The sequence below is a fragment of the Zosterops lateralis genome (assembly GCF_965231275.1).
Source record: "Zosterops lateralis genome assembly, chromosome: 6".
In the NCBI taxonomy this organism is placed as follows: domain Eukaryota; kingdom Metazoa; phylum Chordata; class Aves; order Passeriformes; family Zosteropidae; genus Zosterops; species Zosterops lateralis.
The window spans coordinates 31,287,302-31,309,253 of NC_139761.1; the positions used below are offsets into that span (position 1 = coordinate 31,287,302).

At 33.4% G+C, this 21,952-nt stretch overlaps 1 protein-coding gene across 1 annotated transcript in view; it reads left to right on the forward strand.

The window, feature by feature from the left end:
• The window catches only part of RYR3 (ryanodine receptor 3), a 190,127-nt gene that overhangs the window by 149,399 nt on the left and 18,776 nt on the right, over positions 1 to 21,952 (forward strand). The window contains exons 71-89 of the mRNA XM_083863077.1: positions 1,199 to 1,369; positions 1,812 to 1,871; positions 3,080 to 3,211; positions 4,020 to 4,132; positions 8,088 to 8,184; positions 9,743 to 9,852; positions 10,686 to 10,737; positions 11,409 to 11,459; positions 11,750 to 11,849; positions 12,057 to 12,136; positions 12,490 to 12,566; positions 14,173 to 14,246; positions 14,484 to 14,501; positions 14,991 to 15,071; positions 15,461 to 15,549; positions 15,932 to 16,060; positions 16,390 to 16,494; positions 17,447 to 17,528; positions 17,847 to 19,168. Coding sequence (XP_083719203.1) covers positions 1,199 to 1,369; positions 1,812 to 1,871; positions 3,080 to 3,211; positions 4,020 to 4,132; positions 8,088 to 8,184; positions 9,743 to 9,852; positions 10,686 to 10,737; positions 11,409 to 11,459; positions 11,750 to 11,849; positions 12,057 to 12,136; positions 12,490 to 12,566; positions 14,173 to 14,246; positions 14,484 to 14,501; positions 14,991 to 15,071; positions 15,461 to 15,549; positions 15,932 to 16,060; positions 16,390 to 16,494; positions 17,447 to 17,528; positions 17,847 to 19,168 — 2,943 coding nt within the window. The remainder of the gene's footprint in view (positions 1 to 1,198; positions 1,370 to 1,811; positions 1,872 to 3,079; positions 3,212 to 4,019; positions 4,133 to 8,087; positions 8,185 to 9,742; positions 9,853 to 10,685; positions 10,738 to 11,408; positions 11,460 to 11,749; positions 11,850 to 12,056; positions 12,137 to 12,489; positions 12,567 to 14,172; positions 14,247 to 14,483; positions 14,502 to 14,990; positions 15,072 to 15,460; positions 15,550 to 15,931; positions 16,061 to 16,389; positions 16,495 to 17,446; positions 17,529 to 17,846; positions 19,169 to 21,952) is intronic.

Consider the following 21,952-nt stretch of genomic DNA (forward strand, 5'->3'; position numbering starts at 1 on the left):
AGAGATTCACCATCTAGAAGACAGAATTTGCCAAAATTTATCACCAAATAGAATATGCACAGCTGCCTTTTTTCTTCCAGTGATTACTGTGATAATAGTGAGGCATTAATTGGGAAATAATGAATAGCAATGGATTCTGCTGTATCCTTATGTGGAACTACACAATATATTATAAGAACAGTAAACTGTTTGTAAATCCTAATTGACAGAAGGAAAAGGAAGAGGAGGGTTAAGTGAAAGCATTTGTTATTTTGTAGTGTTGTACAAGCCTGTAGGCCTAGTCCTGAAATCTTATCTTAAACAAAACTCCCCTCAAGTATAGTAGGAGTTTAATCTGGGTACAGAATTCAGAACTGGGCTGTTTGATGTTGCTGTTGACTGTGTGTTCTTTAAATTTATGGGTCTGTTTGAAAGATTTTGGTTCTCTGTCTCATAAAGGAAAAGTTGGCTGTGAAATATGTTGTACAGTGTCTGTCATAAGAAGATAGGGCTGTTGTTATTCTGTTGTTCTGTTTACTTCTGTCTCTTTTGTTTTCCTTTTCCTAGTACTGATGATATCCAAAGATACCAAATTTTAAATTTTTGTCCCAAATTTGCTAATATTATCCAAAACCAAAGGGCAGTACTTTCCCAGAGGCACTAATTCATTGGCATTTTATTACATTGAATCAAAGCCTTTTAATTAATACTGTTTATCAGATGAGACAGGTCAGGCAATATTCATTCATTCAGACCCTGGATAACTATCGTTATATAATCTCTTACAAAAATGTAAACATCCTGAATTTGTCTCTGTAACATTAGACAAATAATAGTGTCCCTTGACAATGATTCAGCTTTTAATTTTAGGGTTGTTTCTGATTTGAAAGGTAAGATCCAAAAAGAATTGTCAAAATCATATGTATGAATGCACACAAAAGTGTGTGACTCTTATTACAGCATTACTGTTACTGCATTTTCTGCACTGCTGCACACCGAAAGGATTTCTTTACATTTCCTGCCCAAGACTGTACACCCTTCCTCTAGTGTAGCATTTTTAATTATTTGTGCTACATCAGGAAGATAGTTTCCTTGGACCATTAGGGAAAGAGCATGTTGGAGAAGTGTGTGATCAGAGAATTAAAGTAATTTTTTCCTTTTTTCTTTTCTTCCCCCCTCCTCCCCCCCCCCCCCCTTTTTTTTTTTTTTTAACTTGTAGTCTGGAGGACAAGATCAAGAGAGGAAGAAATCAAAACGTAGAGGGGATTTATACTCCATACAAACATCCTTGATTGTGGCTGCACTTAAAAAGATGCTTCCTATTGGCTTGAATATGTGCACTCCTGGAGACCAAGAGCTCATCTCTTTGGCTAAGACCAGATACAGCCATGTAAGTGTGTGCTTTTAATAGCTTTTAATGCAAACTAAGCAGCATTTTCTAAACTGAAATTTGAAGCATAGATATCTAAGCAGTCAATATTATTAAATATCTGTATGTACTGCAAGCAACTATAGCTGCTAATTATTGTGCTTTTTTTTAAAAAAAAGTGTATATACAGCTGCCTTACTATTCGTTTTACTTTCCATTTGTATACCATGTGCGGTTTTATGCATTCACGTTGTTTTGCACCAAATACTGAACTACAATTAGTTAGCTTTAATTCCCTTTAAAGTTTAAACCTTGTTTTATGGTTAAAGAAAGCCTTTGCCCCTTCTGGTATCTTACATACTTTGAAAGCAAAATAATGAAATATAAGCTGTTATATGTTGTAAAAGTTCTTATGAAATGAATCATAACCTGAGTTGAAAAACACTCTTCTACCTTCCTACAGAGGGACACAGATGAGGAAGTCAAAGAACACTTACGCAACAACTTACACTTGCAGGAAAAGGTAATATAAAAAAGTCTGTCTTATAGATGCTAATGTGCACTTTTAAAACACAGATGGTGCAACCACATTTTTTATTGTGATACATTAAAAAAGATAATCCAAAAAGCTATTAGAAATGTTTCCATTTTAACATTATTCTTCATGATTTTTCAGTTCAATAAATGGCTTATTTGTACCTTTTCTTGGCCTACTCAAGTTTCCAGAAGATCTGTAGAATGGGACGAGTGTGAAGAATTGAGATACTGGGAGTCTTAAAGCTCTAATTACCTAGAATCAACTTGATCCAAGAAAAAATAAAATTGAAACTCTACAACTTAAGCTTTTCTTCTTGAATTTAGCTTTCACTAATAATTAAATTAGGTATTTCTAAGAATATATACATTTGAAAGTGACTATAATAAAATACAAAAAGCTTGTGTCTTAGCACTTGTGAGTTTTACAAGTACATTTGCATTCCTACTATTCATATGCCAAATACACTGTCAAAGGTAATACCAATATGAAGTCCTCCATATCCACCTGTAAATTAAAAGTCATTTAGATCATTGCCTACAATGTTCAAACCCAATAAGAGTAACTTATCTTTCATGGAAGTTGACTATCCATTTGCTAAAAATCTTGCATACATACATTTAAACACATACAAGAAGTAATTTAATGTAGCTTTCCTATTTCTTTCTGCAAGAAAAAAAAAAAAAAAACAAAAACAAAAACAAAAAAAAAAAAAAAAAAAAAAAAAAAAAAAAAAAAAAAAAAACAAACAAAAAAACCCCAAAACAAACAAAAAAAAACAAACCCAAAACCTTTGGGTGTAACTCTTCATCTACTGAAATTCCAGCTGTTTTTTCCAGACTACAAAAACAGCTTTGCAATCTCAGTACAAAGGCTCTGCAAATTAAACTCAATCCCAGTAGTAAATCTTCCTTATTTTTAATGGAGTTAAGCAGAGTAAATAAGTTGCAAGGTACTTTATTTGGTTTCAGGAAAGAAAAACATAGAACACTGTTTAAGAATTGAGTTCAATTGCCCAAAAATATATAGAATCAATGCCATTTTTTAGCAGCTAGCAGATGGTAATTTGGTCTGAAAGGGGACAGAAATTGGGAGTATTTATAACCGTCTTTATAATAATATGGGAGTAGAAGTGGTGTGAGTCAAATTCAGTGTCTTCATTCAGCAGCTTACAAATGAAATATGTTGGGTTTTAGTCTGATGATCCAGCTGTGAAGTGGCAGCTAAATCTGTACAAAGACATTTTAAAGAGTGATGGACCTACTGACCCTGAGAAAAACGTGGAACGTGTGCAGAGGATTTCAGCTGCGCTGTATCATCTGGAGCAGGTAAAACCAAATGTCTATATTGCATTCATTTTAAAAAGCCTGACATTTTTCCTTTCAGAGATTATTTCAGGTACAGATAAAACTTAAGAGTTTTGTATCTGTGTGCATGCATGTACCCATGCACATACAGATGTGTATACATGCAAAGTTTTCAATGTAATCTGCTGAAGTGCCTCCATTTAGCTGCAGGGAAAACTCAGGATATATTTCTGCAAAACTGCAAGAACAGTCACGAGAAGTATATTACACAAATCATCTCCATGCAGTATCTGAAAACTATGTGATTTTAGGAAGAAGTGTTTGCTTGTGTGCTTATTTTCAATATACTGAGTTTAGCCTGTCTCCTATTTCTGCATCATGGGATGCTGTAGCAACTTTTGAGCTGCTTTCCTGTTCATCCAAATGATGCAATTTAAATATAGAAAGGCTTTTGTACTCTTCCTACATAAAGTTAATCCATTCCATTCAAATGATATAGCACAGAAATATGTTCACATGAACAACTGAATGTTCATTGTTAGAAACAGACAAAATAGCAACTTTTGAAATTTACCAAGTAGTCTCACACATGCAGTATTCTAGCATCTTGAACTTGTCTGAATAAACTGAGAGATTTCTATATAGAAGGTCCCCAGGATCTTTCCTTACTAATAAAAAAACCAGCCCCAAAAGTACATTTTTTTCAGATGACACAGAGCATTGGTAACATTTTCTCCTTTGCTAACTAGCTAACCACTAGCTGAATAGAAATTTTTGAATGAGAATTGGAAAGTTTCTATTGCATATAGTAGGAGATATTTTCCCATAGGTTGAACAACCACTGAGATCAAAAAAAGCTGTTTGGCACAAACTCCTGTCAAAACAACGCAAAAGGGCTGTTGTTGCATGTTTCAGAATGGCACCATTATACAACCTGCCAAGGTAAGTGGCTGAAAGGTTTATTTCTTCATAACTTTTTTGGCATTGTTTACTGAGTGCAAATACTGCTTGTGTGTTTACCTATGTGTTTGTTGACTGTTAGGTGTATGTAATTTTAAGAGTCAAGGATTGATTAGAAATAAGCTAATTCCCCACAGTAGCAAAACAGTCATCTCATGACAATCTGAGTGGGAAAACACCATATGAATTACATGCTTCATTTTTGTCAGTTATTCTGTATAGTTCCTCAACTTATCTGTGAAAATCATTAAGGTACTGCTGTTTCTGTCCATTTTTTGTCATTGATTGGTTGCTCTTTTTACTCCTTAGTCTTCTGTGTTTTGTTTTTTGTTTTTGTTTTTGTTGTTGTTTTTTGTTTTTAAATTTTGTATGGCTCGTCCGCTCCTCTTACATGAACACTTCATGCTCTTTAGCTTATCTGGGCCAATCTTAAGATACAACATCAGAATGTTACAGTAATTAAAGCAACTATTGAGGCAGAGCAGTGCAGAGAGCACTGCAGAATGATATTTCAGTTTTCTGTGTTGCTCTGCTTCTTATTCCTGTTGAATGTAGATACCACAAAGTCCAAGATATAAAACGCGTCCTGTGCCTGGATCCCTCTACTGCTTTAAGCAGAATATTAAGATCACATGGCACTGGAGTAACTTTTTTTACTCTTTCTCTTCTCAAAAAATCTTAGTTTTATTCAGATAGAGGTTAAACATGTCTTTAATTAGGTTTGCTTCTCACTTTCTGCAGTGTTTCACTTTTTGTGTTTAATATTATTATTCAAAGATTTTTGGCAAAGCATTTCACTGAAGAGTTGTGTAGGATATTTAAATGCCTTTATTAAAGCCAATTTACACACTCAGCGTAAAAGTCTTTAGCTAAAGATCTACAGCTGTGCCACTAACACACTGGAGGAATATTAGGTTTGTGCAGGACAAATAAAAAGCCATTTTATACCATAAAAACCACACAATCTTCCTTTACAAAAATGAATATTTCTAGACTACAGAAACTTCTCCGAGTTCTCATGCTACCACCAGGCCCTCTTTAAAGAATCAGAGAAATGGAGAGGATTAAATACAACATAACAAACCAGCCAGTACCAACCCTTACCTCTTCAACAACTGTGTTTGACAAAACAAGAAGAACTGGTATGAAGAAATACCATTTCAGTACAACCTTTTTGTGAACAAGTTTTTTCTACAACCATATTCTGCCTTTGTAAATTATTAAAATATTTGGAATACATGCATGAGCAGCCAAATGTTGAAAGGGCTCATCCCTTTTTGCCTTACAGAGCACCCACTTTTTTTTTTTTATATTTGAGGTTGATGGAACACTTGCCAAGAGGCAAAGTGGGTTATGAACCTTTAAATCCTTGATTTTTTTATTTTCAATAAAATATAGAATAATACCATATTGAAATGGAATATTTACATTATTTGTAACTTATTTAAATTTTTTTTTTGTTAAAAACTTTTCTCAAACTTCACATATTTTGTGGGGCAGTTTACACCTAATTTGAATATGAATATGAGGAAAATCAACCCAGCTATTTAATTTTGTAGTCACTAAACATCAGGTCTCATAAAACTATTTTTGTCAATTAATTGTGCTCTCTTGCACTTCAAAACAGATAAGACTGAAAACACAGTTTGAACTTAAAATCCTAAAGTTGTGGAACAGTTTGGGGTGAATGGACCTTTAAAGGTCATCCATTCCAACCCTGCTGCCATGAGCAAACTTCTCGGTATACTGCTCAATTGATAGGTGCAAACCAAAGTTTTAAAGTTCACTAGCTTATAGACACTTTTTTTTTGCTAGATAAATCATAGGATTCTGACAAGAAAATAAGGCTATCACACTATTATAGCAATCTCCATCATCTAAACTGACAGTGTTGCTCAGACATGTCTGAACCCTAGAGAGATTATTTCAAGTGCGGTATGATTTATTCTAGGAGCTATTTAAATCTCTTTGATCCAGAGTTTAAGGTGCAGCTCTCTATCCTGTCTATTTCCTCATTTTAGTTGCAGCTTTGTATTGGGAGTATTAGTTCTAACTTTGATGTTAGAATCAATTACTTTAAAGGGCAGTAAACAAATATTATGGTAATAACCTCTCATTTATCCTAAAAAAAGATAAATATTCAGTAAATAATAAGCTTATTCTTTTGAAAATTTTCAGGATATTTAGGTGGATTTCAGTATAGTTTAATTTAAATCTCAGAGCTTAAGGTAATTTTCTGCAAAATTCACTTCAATATCTATCAGTTTTTAGGAATTTCAGTAATATATTTCAGAAATGTACATGTCTGTTGATATGAAGGAATTTGTTAAATCACAGAAAAATTACTTTAATTTCTACCATAAATATTCCAAGAATTCCCTTTGATGGAAAGTGCCTGTAGATACAAAACAAATAGCTTTATTTAAAAAAAAAAAAGTTTTTCACAGAATTAAACATCAGTTAAGTTAGGAAGCACTAATTCATGTTCTGTGTTTATTGAATGTACATGGCTTTGAAAAAGTGTCTTGTGTGAAGAGTGTTTTCTCTGAAATGTGTCTATTTATGTTTGATGTTTTAAGGAAATTAATTTGAAAAAACTTTGTCTTACTGTCTGTCCTCTGTATATGCACATAAATACAGCAAAGTTGTACATGGCAGTTTTTCAAACACGGTTTACGAATACATTCTTTCTGACTACTTTATTGAATTTAACTTGTGCCTTTCTTCAATGAAAACCTATATGCTTTTCTTCAGACACAAAATTAGCAATTTCTTCCTGAGCACCTTTCAACGTGTTTGGCTGGAAAAAGTACATGAAAAAACTCAGTATGACAGGCTTATACTCAAGTTAACGGTAATGTAACTTGTGGAGAGCCTCTTGCTTATACGCTCACTTCTTCCTTCCCAGCCATGATTTGATATTATCATAAAAACATGAATTTGTACAATTTTCAGAGGGGATTCTGATTGGTCAGTTTTTGAAATTTTATAATAAAACAGCAGCATTGTCAGCAAGTGAGCCTAAATTGTTGACTCAATAGCTATTCCACTTTAAAATACTGATTTTTGTGCATAATGTATTTAAAAGGTATTTAAAGGTGTATATGCAGTGCATTTTTATAGCTTTTTTTAGTGGCAATGGATAAAAAGTAAAGGAAAAGGCTACATTGAACAGCCTTTCTAACCTCATGTAGTGCAGCTCAGAAAAAATTCTTCCCCCAAAATAATGTAAAGATGGAATTATTTTGCCATTATTATATGTAGTCTTATTGCTATGAGCTGTATTTTCTGTGGAAAGTTAAAATAATGAATAGTATATAGTAGTAATTAATATGACTTAGAATTTTCTAAAATTGGTCATTTTATAGAGCAGATTTTGTCTATTTCTAATGCGACTTCTTTGAGCACATGCTAGTACTGCCCTGATTGGGAACTGGAAGACAAGAAGCTGAGGTTGGGCTTCTTTCTGTGGAAGAAGACAGTGATTGTCTGTAGATGTTATGCTGGAAAAGCACTTGATAATTATTTTGGTGTTGATGGCCAGTGTCTGCTGTCTTGATGTCCTAAATCTGGTAATTTAGATTTACACCTTGTAGATGTAAACCCCACGCTCTCATTCTGAGTCTGTTCAAGTGTGTGTTTTTCTCATGCTTGCATTAAGGTATCAGTCCTGCAGTTTCATGTATAATGTATTTTAGGCCTCTCTTAGACTTCAAAATAAAAAAGTAATGTGTATATATGTGTATAAAAACAGTAAGAATGTTCAAAAGTACTTGCAGATTTGTCACTGAGTGTTAGTTATGTTTTGCATTTTGTTTCACTGACCAATCAGAGGATCAGAATTGTACAAATATGTATCCTTACTAACCATTAACCATCTGAGCTATTATACTCTGTTCCGTTACCCCTCTTGATCTCACTTTCACAACCCCCCCAGGCACCGTTCTATTAACCTCTTCCTCAATGGCTATCAGAACTTTTGGATAGAAACAGAGGAATATTCATTTGAGGAGAAACTAGTTCAGGATTTGGCTGTAAGTACTGACATAATTGGGCATATATATCAGTGCCCACTTCAGTGTGTATTCTATGTATCTATCATAAACTATATTTAATTTTTGTGTACTGTATGCATAAGCTTATAAAGTATTAATCCTTATGCTTCAGAGCATAAGGTCATTTTCTACTGTGGTCAAAAAGACATTTGTCCTGTGATGCTCACTGAAGTGCATTAAGGCGATTTATGCCTTCAGACAAGCTATGTGATACTCATTCTTGGGAAGAGAAATGGATTAGATGAACAGTCAGACTATTTTTGTCATTATAGTAATTCCTATGTTTGTGTATAATAGTTACTGGGGTTCTTTTAAAGCTTGACACTGTTGATCCTTTTCCCTTTCAAAATTTTTCTATGCATAATTAATTTTAACATTTTTAGCTTTGATACAAATTAACTTTGCTGTTTTCCTTTTGGATGCATCATAAGGAGAAGTAAATATATGCAGTCATATTCAGCAAAAATGTGGTTTACCTGTGTACTTGATAAAAGTGACTGGTAAACTTCGAAATGCCTACTGCTCTTTCTCTTCCCTCTATGTAGTTAGCTTGTCAAAAATACTTCCACAGTCTCTAAACACCATAAAAGTTAACATACAGCTTTATGGATCACATGCAGATGCATCAGGAAGTGCTTCAGTGTTAACAAAAACAGTCATGTTATGCTTTTAAAAAACCCATTATACCTGATATCAAAGCGACATGGAATGGTTTGGGTTGGAAGGGACCATAGAGATTACCTAGTTTCAACCCTCCTGCTGGGGGTAGGGACATTTTTCACATGCTCTGGACAATTATATTGTCAGTCTTTGTTTGACTTTGTTGCTTCTTGCTAAAGGAAAGAATGAGGCCATTAACCAAAGCAGTGCCTGCAATTCTTTCAAATTTCCAAGAGAAGTAAATTGAATTTCTGTAATTACAATTATTACTGTAATGACAATAAATCTACAATAATTAGAAAAACTACAAAAGTGTGATAACACAAGTAAGGTAAGGATAATAATCTGATCTTTGGCCTGTTCTGACTATGTTATATTTTTAACTGCCAAAAACTGTTTGAAGTTTACAATAATGAGCATTAATTCAACCAAAGTTACTTAGAAATTATATATGAAAATGTTGTAGATAGCGCTAATCTGAATAGGATATATCCGATGATGTAATTAAAAATTAATCCAGTATTCTGCTACAAAATAATTGACCTAGAACTTCCTTTCAATTTGGGTCTGCTGGAGATGCATGATTTCTCTTGAATAAGGCTTCGCCAAGATTTTCCCTTTCTTGTTCTCAATAGCTGCAAATGAGAAATGTGTAAAGTTACAAAAAACATTAATAAACATCACGTACTCATATTTCTTCTGAGTCATACAGGCACATAATGTTGCAGGTTATGCTGTTAACTCCTGAATAAGATCAATACAGACAATTAATACAAATTGGATAGAATAAAATCTCTGAAATCCTTTCCTAAGCTTAGTTACTGAGTTTTGTTCTTACTTATGAAGCTTAACTTTTATATTCTAAATCTTGAGACAGACATCTCCAAAAAAAGATGAAGAGGAAGAAGAAGAGACTGAGAAAAACCATCCTGATCCACTTCATCAGATTATCCTCTATTTTAGCCGCAGTGCTCTTACAGAGAGAAGGTAAAAGAGCTGTGTGGAAAAGCCCATGGAGTAAAAGCACACAGTAACTGAATTTTTAGTAACATTACCAAAGTGATTTAACACAAGTGCAGTTCATTACTGTACACAGTGAATACCTTTTTCTCTTTCAGTTTCATTAGAGTTTTCATGTATTTAAACTCACTATAACCTTTACATTGAGATAAATATTGACTATTTTTGACATTTGAAAAGATTAGTAAATACCCAATGCAGAAATGATAGCACATGACCTCTCATAGAATCACAAATTCTGCAGGAATTGCAGGTTTAATCAGGGTACCTTACCCTGGTCTCTCCTGGTAATAGATGTGTGTTCTTGGTTTTGGTATTCATTACATTTCACTCACTAAATCAGAAAAGGTTTTGTTGATGTTTATGAATCTCATTGCCAGTTTCTGTTTTGAATGTACATTGTTTAGAAAGATTAGAAAAATTGTTTATAAAGATTAGAATTAAATTTTTATTAGTATTCCAGAGCTTCATATAAAGAAAAACTATGACTAATAAAGCCTTGCCATCTGACAGTTATAATTATTCTAATTTATATCTCTGTATTACTTTTCTACACCTTCAAGAGCCAATGACCCAACATGACTAAACTGAATGCACAAATATACCTTTGAATAATTTGAGTAAAAACTTAGAGACTTGGATTTAGATAAGAGAAGTCATTCATGACACAATTTTAAAATGTAATAGCTTTTCAAGTAGACAATTGTAATAAAATACCTTTTAACAAAAAAGGTAGGCATATGACATCTTTATATTACTATATCATAAAAATAATTTAATTTTTTTTTTACTCTTCACAGCAACCTAGAAAATGATCCTCTGTATATTGCCTATTCTGCCATGATGGCAAAAGTAAGTATATAATTTCAAGCTCCATCCCTCACTGCATTTAGATACTTCCCATTAATTAAAACTTTTCTTTCTGTTTCTTCTGTTTCATGGACTGCTCGATACTAGTAACCTCTGTGTTTTTAATGAAGCATATGCTGTTCAGAGTTTTACATATATGTATAACAATAAACCTCCCATGTTAAAACAATTCCATAAAATTCCAGTAGGTGCAGTCCTGCTCCTTTCACTTGGCACTTTTTTTTTCCATATAATTAATTCACAAGCAATTTAAACCCATTAGTTATCTTTTTCCTTTGGGTGATTATTTTTGAGTTAATACTTGAAGCCTGTCAAAGATAAGTCAGTTTTTGCAACATATTGATTACAGCTGACTCGTGATGAGAGTTGATTGTGAAGAGAAATATCATGGATATGGAGATATGGGACAAGACTATATAGCCTGCAATTACAGGGTGTGTATGTAGTTGGATGAATAACCTGAAATACTCATACATTAGGGAATATCACCTTCTTAGTGCAGATGAGCACAAATATTTACAATTACAGGTTTTTAAATCTTCTTAATACCCTTAATAATTGCTTTCCCATTTTTGCAGAAGTACTATAGCGAAATTAGACATTATGTTTCTTAATAAGCAAGATCTTGTGATTTCTGTTTTTAATGTAAAAAGAGCTGTCAGGAAGAAGAAGAGGGAGACGAAGAAAAAGAAAAGACATTTGAGGTGAGAGTTTAAATAACATTTCTTTCTCGTAATCTAATGTGGAATTATTTTAAATATGTCCACTAGAATAAATGCAAAAATAGCATAACACATTGTGTGCTGAACACAGTGAGCTGGTTTACTAGGCTATTCATATGAAAGAAAGATGGGGTGTTTTGAAGCTTTGGAGTCAAACAACCCATGGATTTTGGAGGCAGATGGTCTTCAACAACTTCAGATTTCTCATCTTCCTATTTTTCCTGGATCCATTCCAATCTGTAGTCTGTTCTAATTTTTGTTCCCAAATGCAGGAGAAAGAAATGGAAAAGCAGAGAACTCTGTATCAGCAAGCTCGCTTACATGACCGTGGAGCTGCTGAGATGGTGCTTCAGATGATTAGTGCAAGCCAAGGTAATGCTCTGGGATATCTTTAAGGTATATATAGGAGTGTTATGTAATTATACCTATCATGTACGTATTGCATACAGCTTCTATACGACAGTTCATGAGGCAAAATAAATGTCAGTAAAAACTGCACTAAGTAAAAATTCCAGACTGCATTTCTGATTGAAGAGTTCATAACTGCAAGTTTTAAGGAGTGTATCCTTGTTTTGACAGGTCATACAGGACCCATGGTTGTTGAAACACTGAAACTTGGTATTGCTATTTTAAATGGTGGAAACACCATAGTTCAACAGGTAACGCTTTTCTAACTACTGTGAGCCTTGTTTGCATAAATGAGGGGCGTAATTTTGAGAATTTTAGTGTCCTGTTGTTTAAATTAGTATACTTAATTTTAAGCCAAACAGTGAAGAAATATCAGTGTATATTTGGTGCAAGAGCAATTATATTGGTTTTTGCCAGTGATTTGCATTTCAAAAAATTAGTTCAGGAAGTTTTGAATTAATATAATTTCAATATAATTAATTATAAGGGTACTTGTTTTTACTATTTTATTTTGGCTTGTAAAAATTAATATTTAATTGCTAATTATTATTTATTTTATATATTCCTAACATTGTATTTTTTCCCTTCAAAAATAAACACTTAGAAAATGCTAGACTACCTGAAGGAGAAAAAGGATGCTGGATTTTTTCAAAGTCTCTCTGGCTTGATGCAGTCCTGCAGGTAAAACCATAAATTGCATTATTACAGGTTCCATTTTATTCATGGTGTTGTCTTATTGCTCAGTGCAGGTGGATATGTTAGATTGAAATTACAGGAGTCACAGGTTGTAGAACTCTTATGGGAAAGTTTTGTGAATCACAGAAATAGCCTGGTAATCTTTTAGAATATTCTTTCAAAGGCAAAAATGAAGCAAAAGACTGTACATGCCTTTGAAGACTTAGTTTGAAGAGGCAGAAAAGTAAAATATGTCTCCTTTACTGACCCTAGATCCCTCAAAGTTTTTGTCTAGTAGGTTCCCAGGATGGAGAAAAGCCACTACTAACGGAGAGACAGGCCAGTGGAGCTTCATTAAGCTTTCAGTTTCTGCACATTTCTTAGGAGTTGCATAATCTCTGCCTTTTCTGAATCTGCATATGCATCCAGTTTTTTAGAGTTGGCATGTGACCAGTGAGACTGTAGTAGTCCATTCCCTTGATAAAACAGTTCAAATTAGTTAAGGTGAAGGGCTCACATACAGAATATGGAAAATTGCTGGTGTTTTTGATTCATCTTACAGTCGATGATCTCCCTTTCTCAGCCTTTTAAAGAACCAGAAGGGTTCTGAGGGAGTAGACTGGGATTAGAAGTGGAGCAGCTGTATGAATAGAGGATAAAATGTGGAAGGAATAGTGATCTGCATTGCGGAAATTATTTTCAAATAGGTGCAGCCTAATTAAATAATATCTGCCTTGTAATTTTTTCATTTATGTAGAACACTTTAGCAGTGATTTTCTCAAACAGGCCCTGCTGTGATATTATTACCAATTGTTTATATGTATTATTCAGGACTTTATTAAAAGAGGTATCAATAAAATTACTTGAACATTATAAGAGAATGAAAATTATGCTTTAAGGAATGCTTTTAATTTTAATGGTGTCACTAGATTGAATATGTTACTGTATTGCTGTTTAACTGAAGTGAAATTAGATAATGATAGAATTATATTGGATGGTTTGAATGAAAATATTCCAACTGGGTGGTGTTGCTATTCTATCTGCTGGGCTATGCCGAGTTAACAAAATAAAATTCAGATACCAGTGTCTTTTGACCATGGAAGATATGGAACCTCTGATTACACTTCTGTCTTGTGCATATAGAATCAGAAATTCCATATATCTTCTGAATAATACAGCCATGAACAATATATACAGAAACAATATAATAAAAGTAACAGTGACAACAGGAGAAAACAGTGTGAGAGGGAAACAACAGCAGTAGTGTTCTCTTGTTGGTAGATTTAAATCATGTATCACGTAAAGAGTAATATTTCAGGCTCCTTTTCCACTCCTCATTTGTACATGAAACTGTGAATGACATTATCAGGAGTGAAGTAAATGGTGAGACCTGACCTAAGACTCATTTTCAGAATTGGATGCTGGACCCTAAGTTTCATCCAAAGCTCATTATTTAATACCAGTATTAAATAAAATATGAGGCAATGCATGTCATAGCGGGTCAAGAATAGTTGTTGAAAACCTCTAGAAATTTTCTAGAAGAAAATGATTTTCCATTGGTTACTATAGTTCTTTTTCCTGTTTCTGCTGGTTTTTTTCCTTTAAATATCAGTGTTCTTGACTTGAATGCATTTGAGAGACAGAATAAAGCAGAAGGCCTGGGAATGGTTACTGAAGAAGGAACTCGTAAGTAAAATGAAATTGATTCCAATAGCCCTTAAAACATTATTTGTGCTTCCTTCTTTAACTAAAACTATTATTTACTGTGGTTTAAGGCATCTGTTTTTAAACTTATAAGTAATTCTAGGCTCTGGGTTCTGAATATACCTTTTTTACAATATCTTTAGCAATAATTTTTAAGGAAAATATTGTAACTTCCAACATTCTTATCTTGTATTCTTGTTATTTTTCTTTGATCCACAGTCATCGTTCGTGAGCGTGGTATGTTTGGGTTTACAGTTTTTGATACTATTGTTGCAAAAGTGTGTTGCAAATACAAAGAGAAATCTCTCATTGCATCTTCTCAGATATCTTTAGGTTTAGCTTTATGGTCTGCAGCAGGTTGTGTGTTTAGCTTGAATAAAGAGTTTGATGCTTATATAAAGAAGTGTCACTCATATTTAAGGCATGATTTTAGTTATGACTAACAATTTACTTATTAGATATATATCCTGTTGCCTTTTTTTTTCAAATTAGTGTTATTTTTTTTAACCATGGATGCATTGGAGTGCTAAATACTTTGGCTCTGCTTTTTCTGTCTAAGTTTTTCTTTTCATTATTATCAGTCTGTTTCTTTTAAATTGCTTTAACGCTTTTAAATACTGGTTCTTTTATTAAAATTCCAGTTTAAAAGGTTACTGTAAGATTTTGTGTTCTGCATAATTAATCATAAAAACTGTCACATAATCATTGTATTTATATATTTTAAAGGTGAAAAAGTCTTGCAGCATGATGAATTTACTCGAGATCTATTTAGATTTTTGCAACTTCTCTGTGAAGGGCATAACAATGGTAAGAGAACTGAATTAATTTTTTAGAAAATGTGTGGTGAGTCTGTTTCTAAGCAGAGTACAATAGAACTGATTCTGATGTTTTCCTCTAATGAATTAAATTTTTGGAAGGGAAATTGGCATGACAATTTGAATTGCAGAGTTCAATATGATTTTTTAAGTCTTAATATAGTTTCAGTGTTTAACATATTACTAGTAAAGCCTGTTCCAAGTCACCTGGATAGCAATTCTTCAGTTATATTTACATTGAAATTTAAAGTTCAATTTCTACCACATAACCATCTCTATCCAACAAGATATTTAAAAAGAAGGCATTCTCCATGACAATAGAAAAATAATGTATTTTTTCCCTTTATATACTAACCAAGCACAACTCACTTCTTATTTCAGATTTTCAAAATTACTTACGTACTCAGATGGGCAACACCACAACAGTGAATATTATAATTAGTACTGTTGACTATCTCTTGCGTCTTCAGGTGAGGAAAAAACAGATGAAAATGGAGTATAATGTATTTGCCCCTCCTTCACTTGTGTAGATTAACATTTTATTGGAATCAAACCTGAAAATTCTCTCTATAGGGATACCCAAAATGAAAAAAATTTATTTATTTCATATCTTTTTTTCCATTGAAAGCAGATGACATTACAGAATTCTATGTGAAATCAGATGTTTGATAATGGATTTCATTGTTCACTTCTGAAGAGGGCACAAAATATTATTGTAATGAGAAACAGATTGACACAGATATGCCAAATTGTATTTGAATTACTGAAGCAAGTTTTGGAGATACAAATGCAGGCTGTAAATACTGCATAGAGAATTCAAAACTACAAAATGTAACTTTGTTTTTTTCTTAGGAATCCATCAGTGACTTCTATTGGTACTATTCAGGAAAGGATGTCATTGATGAATCAGGACAACGTAACTTTTCTAAAGCTTTGGCTGTCACCAAACAAATATTCAATTCTCTTACAGAATATATTCAGGTAAACAGAATGTGTTTCTCAAGGCTCTAACAGAGGAGTTCCATGCTCACACAGCATGATCATATTCTTTCATAAATTTTTAAATGCTTTGCACTTATTTTTTTTAAATTTTGATAAAGTTACATGGAATCACTGGACCAGTGTAAAGTGAAAACTAAAACACGCAAACAGCTATGTATTTAACAGGATACATTTTAGTGCACTAGATACCCAGAGGTCTTGGAAAGCCTTCTCATGTAGCTTCATGGCTGCCTGAAACTTCTTTTTGATTTATTTGTTTTGGTTTATTTGACATAAATAAAAATATGTGTTTTTTAAATTTTTTTTAGGGCCCTTGCATTGGTAATCAACAGAGTCTGGCTCATAGTAGGCTGTGGGATGCAGTTGTTGGCTTTCTTCATGTGTTTGCCAATATGCAAATGAAACTTTCACAGGTATTTTCAACATTAATGGTCACTGTGCACTCACCTTCACTGAAACCAGACTTGACATTTACAGCTCAGTTATACCTTTCTGATAGTGAATGTGGCAGTTTGGTCCCTTCCTCCCTGTTGCCAAAACCAGAGGATCTGTCAGAGCAGAAGCACCATTAAGAACAGAGATCCCATGCAGAAGATAAGCAGGCCAAGAGAAGCTGAGAAAGATCCAAACACAGAGGGAGTGTGACATTTGGTCGACTTATCCAGTTAATTAATTAAAGACACTGAGCATGGGAGCACAGGCTGTGTTCATTTCACGGTGCAGGGCACACTGGAGTCCCACTCCACAGTGTCAGGATTCTGTGTTCTTCTGAGGCTTCTGCTTAATGTATGCATACACTCAAGCGCTGCACTGAATGCAGCAGTGATTTCCTTTCTTATTCAGTGTCTCTGCTATCCTCTGACTAACAAGATTTCTTCCCACCCCATAGAAGTATATCAGAATTTTGAGAATAGTTTTTAGGACCTTAATGTCAAACACAAACACATTTACTCTGACTTGTTCTGTAACTAAACTGAACAGTTCTAGTCCTCTTTGAGTGGTAATGCATTATGTCATTAAATATTGCCAGTGAAGTGAAAAAGGATGGATTCTTTCTGAGACAGATACTTTCAGATCTGCGTAGAAACCAATTTATTTTTTTCTGCTGTCCTTTACCTGCACTTTGGTACTCCTCAATGCTTTATTATAGCTTAATGTTACGGTGTTAATGCCTCTGCTGCAGTAAGTTGCATGTTGTCTTAGACTTCTGATAGCAATCATAATAAAATGACAATGAAATGTTGCTGAATAATATGAATGAAATGTATCTGATCATCTCCAATACCATTTTTCTCCAAATTTATTTAGTTTTCTATACAATTACAAATTTAAAACTGTCTTACAGTTCTCTTTTTTTTTTTTCAGGACTCTGCTCAGATTGAATTGCTTAAGGAACTGCTAGATCTACTAAAGGATATGGTAGTGATGCTCTTGTCACTGCTTGAAGGTTGTACCTGCTTTTCTTTATGGTCAAATATGATTATCTCACCTTCCTAGTGTAAAACATAATTATTATGTTCATCTTTCTAAACTGTTTTTTAATTGCCTTTATATAATTTTGGGGCAAAAAGATATTCTTCATATTTATTTAATATTTATTCTGGAATATACATAGTCATTAAATAGAGAGCTGCTAGAGAAAAGCATGTTGGAAGAAAAATACTAATATTTAAGAAAATTTTTGTTCTGTTTTCAGCACAAATATGAAATCCCATTATTTAAAAAGTAGCTGTCAAATAACTTTCTGTTATAACACACTACTTAGGTAACGTTGTAAATGGAACTATTGGAAAACAAATGGTGGACACACTTGTAGAATCATCTAGCAATGTAGAAATGATTTTGAAGTTCTTTGACATGTTCCTGAAGTTAAAAGATCTGACTAATTCAGATGCTTTCAAGGAGTATGATCCAGATGGTAAAGGAATCATTTCCAAGAAGGAATTTCAGAAATCAATGGAAGCTCAAAAACAATATATACAGTCAGAGATTGACTTCCTGCTGTCCTGTACAGAAGCTGATGAAAATGACATGTTTAATTATGTGGACTTTGTGGAAAGATTCCACGAACCAGCCAAAGATATTGGATTTAATGTAGTAGTATTGCTAACAAACCTCTCAGAGCACATGCCTAATGATCCACGCCTTCAGAGCTTACTTGAGCCTGCAGAAAGTGTTCTTAATTACTTTGAACCATACCTTGGCCGCATTGAGATAATGGGTGGGGCCAAGAAGATAGAAAGAGTTTACTTTGAAATCAGTGAATCCAGTAGAATGCAGTGGGAGAAGCCACAGGTGAAGGAATCTAAAAGACAGTTCATATTTGATGTTGTAAATGAAGGGGGAGAGCAAGAAAAAATGGAACTCTTTGTGAATTTCTGTGAGGACACAATTTTTGAAATGCAGTTGGCATCCCAGATCTCTGAAACAGATTCATCTGAGAGGCCTGAGGAGGAGGAAGAGGCAGAGCCTGCTTATGTAGTGGATATTGGACATGACGAGGAAGAAGAAAAGTCCCTGGAACCTGCTTCAGCTTTTGCAGTGGCATGTGCTGCAGTGAAGAAGAATGTTGCCAACTTTTTAAAAATGGTCACTGTGAAGAACCTTAGGAAACAATACAGGAAAGTTAAAAAGATGACAGTAAAAGAGATGGTGAAAGTGTTTTTCTCCTTTTTCTGGATCCTCTTTGTAGGGACATTCCAAATGTTCTTTTCTATAGTGTGGGGTATATTCCAGATCCTTTGGAACACTGTATTTGGGGGTGGCCTGGTTGAAGGAGCCAAAAACATAAAAGTTACAAAAATATTAGGGGATATGCCTGATCCAACACAGTTTGGAATCCATGATGATGTTATGGAAGCAGAAAAAGCTGAAGGTGCTGAGCACGGCATAAGAGCTGAACTTGGGGACTTTGTGAAGAGTGAAAAGGGAGAAACTGACATAATTGCAGACATTTTTGGCATTCCTACAAAGAAAGAAGGATCAAAACATGGTCATGATGCTGGACTTGGAGATATTGCAGAAATCCTCGGTACTGAGATCCAGACACCTTTGGAAAACACAGTTCATAAGAAAAAAAGATTACAGGTAAATATAAGATTTTTTTATTTCTTTTAAGAAAATATTAATAATTATAATTATAATAAACAGTTGAATGTTCATAACAGATTTATTTGATATATAACTGATTAATATATATTATTAATAAGAACTTACTTTATAATCTCTGCACATTTAAAAACCAACAGGAAATTTTGTCACAGAAAAATTAGTGTTTAGATTTCAGTGTAGTAAATTGTTACTGTTCATCTGGACTTTACTCAAAGCAAACTGCTAGCAAATTTCTAGTCACAGTTTTTGCTTTAAACGATTTAGGGCCTTGTTTATTCTGCATACCCCATATTTTCACAGCATACTTCAAATACTTTTACAACTTATTATCTCCATAATAATGCCTTATCGTTAACATCTTTCTTCTATATGCTTTACATGCAACACAGTATCCTTTTTTCCTATTATTTGAAATATATTTGTCTGAATTTATTTTTAGATTAATGTTTATGATGTAATTATTCTTTACTCTTTTTCTGGTTTATAAACAAAGTATTTTGTTCCACTCAGCTGGACTAAAGAGAGTATTTTTCTGTGTAAATATGAATAGAACTAAATGTCAAAACCAAAATTTATTTATCATATTTGGAAGGTATTATGTTCATTTGACACCTCAGTCTGTTTCTACTTTTTATTCAAAAATATCTTTTCTTGCATCATTAACACACCTCTTTATGATATACTTTCCAGGTATTTTCAAGATAAGTCTAAACTGTGCAACTTCTTAGTGCATTATTTTATCTTAATTAGTATGTTTGTCCCCAGATTTTGGTTCTTGCCTAAATTGAACTAAATTTTTTAATGTGCTTTTCTCATTTGTTTATTATATCACTTTTATGGGTGGACTTAAAAATTACAATCTATTAAAATCCTGCCTCATTTAGCATAAACATAATGTGGTTGGTATTTAAAAATAAGTACTTTAACGCAAGAATCTTGGCAGGTATATGTAAACACTTTAGAATTTTCTTCAACAATAGTTGAAATAAATATTTTAATTCCAATCTGAATAAACACTTTAGAATATTCTTTGCTTTACTTTGATTTGTACATTAATGCGAAGTCAGTTATGCAATTTATCCAGCTTTTGCCTTTAATATGTTATCTAGTGAAACTTGCCAAAGCAATGCTTGCACTAATTCTATATTACAGGAATTGCTATTTATTTCCCATTGTGTACATAAATGCATCACATAATCTAGTTAGAGGACTGGATATAAAGAATAAGTGGAACTCAAAGCAGAAACAGCTCAAAACAGAAACAGTTTAAGAATCAAAAATTTCCTTCAGGAAGTCAATATGTCTTTCTTAGGCATCTGCAATGATAAAACTCACACAAATTGATAGAAATAAAAGATCAGGTCTATAGACTGGAAAAGTATAGTGATAAGGTCAGTGATAATAGCCAGAGAAACTGCAAAATAACCTATGGAATCATATATGATGAAGCCTTTTAGGACTTTGCTTTTACTGTAAGGTTCTATAGGAATCTGTGCTGAGGGTTATGTGGGTTCACAAATTAGAGAAGAAAAGTAGTAGTGACATGAGAGTTTGCTGATAAATCTAATTACTGGTAGCAATAAAATCAAGAGCTAACTGTTACGTTGCCTTAAAATAGCAGATAAAAATCTGCTAATGATGAATACAGGAGGAAAAGTTATAATTTTACCTGTAAAATGCTTCATTTTGATCTCATTGTTACTGTTCAAGTATGAAATCTTGGGAATATAATTGAGTTGTACAACAATATCAGTTCAATGATAATGTCAGTCAAGCAAACTGAAATTTTGAATTTTTGAGAAAGGAAGAGAGGAAACTCCCATATTACTATGCTCCATGAATCTTAATTTATCTGTGTCTTGAAGATCAGGTTCCCTCATTTCACAAAGAGTGTGATAAAACTGGAAAAGATTCAATGAAGATCAATGAGCTGTTAAAACCTGATATGGAACAAATCTTGTGTATGGAATTAAGTAGGTCAAGGCTCTGGAAAAGAGAAAATTGAGAGAGCATATATGGATAAGACATATATCCATATATGGACAAGACAGGGATTTATTCAATCTTCTACCACCCTACCCAACAGAAGAAGCAGGCATCATCAGCAAGATCATCATCATTCAAAAGAATGCAGAAGGAGGATTAAGAGTTCACATAGGTTTTTGCATAAGGGAATAGAAGCAAATTAAAGCACTTTAGATTTCTTTGTGAGTCTAGGATATCAGGGCCTTAACCTCTTGGACTTCCATTGAAGCTTATATACTCAGACTGCATTTGAAATTATTTACTTTGAATTTGTAATACCAAGCCTAAAGGTGTTTGCTATCGAGGCGCCAGCTTCTTTGCCACAGTTAGCCATCTGTAAAATTGTGTATTGGTTTTTCCTTATCTCAAGAGAAAGCTGTAAACACATGCTTAGGAGGGTTGTGTGGTGTGCCAGTAAAAGTTTAATGAACCATCAGCCCAGCTAAGATAAATAGCTTGAAGAAAACGTTGTGTAAGTAGAAGTTATTTTAGGTATTTGTCTGTTTTCTGTTGTATTACTTGATCACAGACAAGTAATTGGGGTTTGTAATATCTGATAATTACATAGATATTTTTCAGATTTTTGATGATAACATTAATATATTGTTTCTTGTTTCAATCAGTAGCTCCACTGAACCTTTGTGGGTGACTTTAGTATCAGAATATGATCTGGATGTAGTTACCTTCATCCTCAGATGGTCAAATAATTTGCCTGATCACTATATATAATGTCCA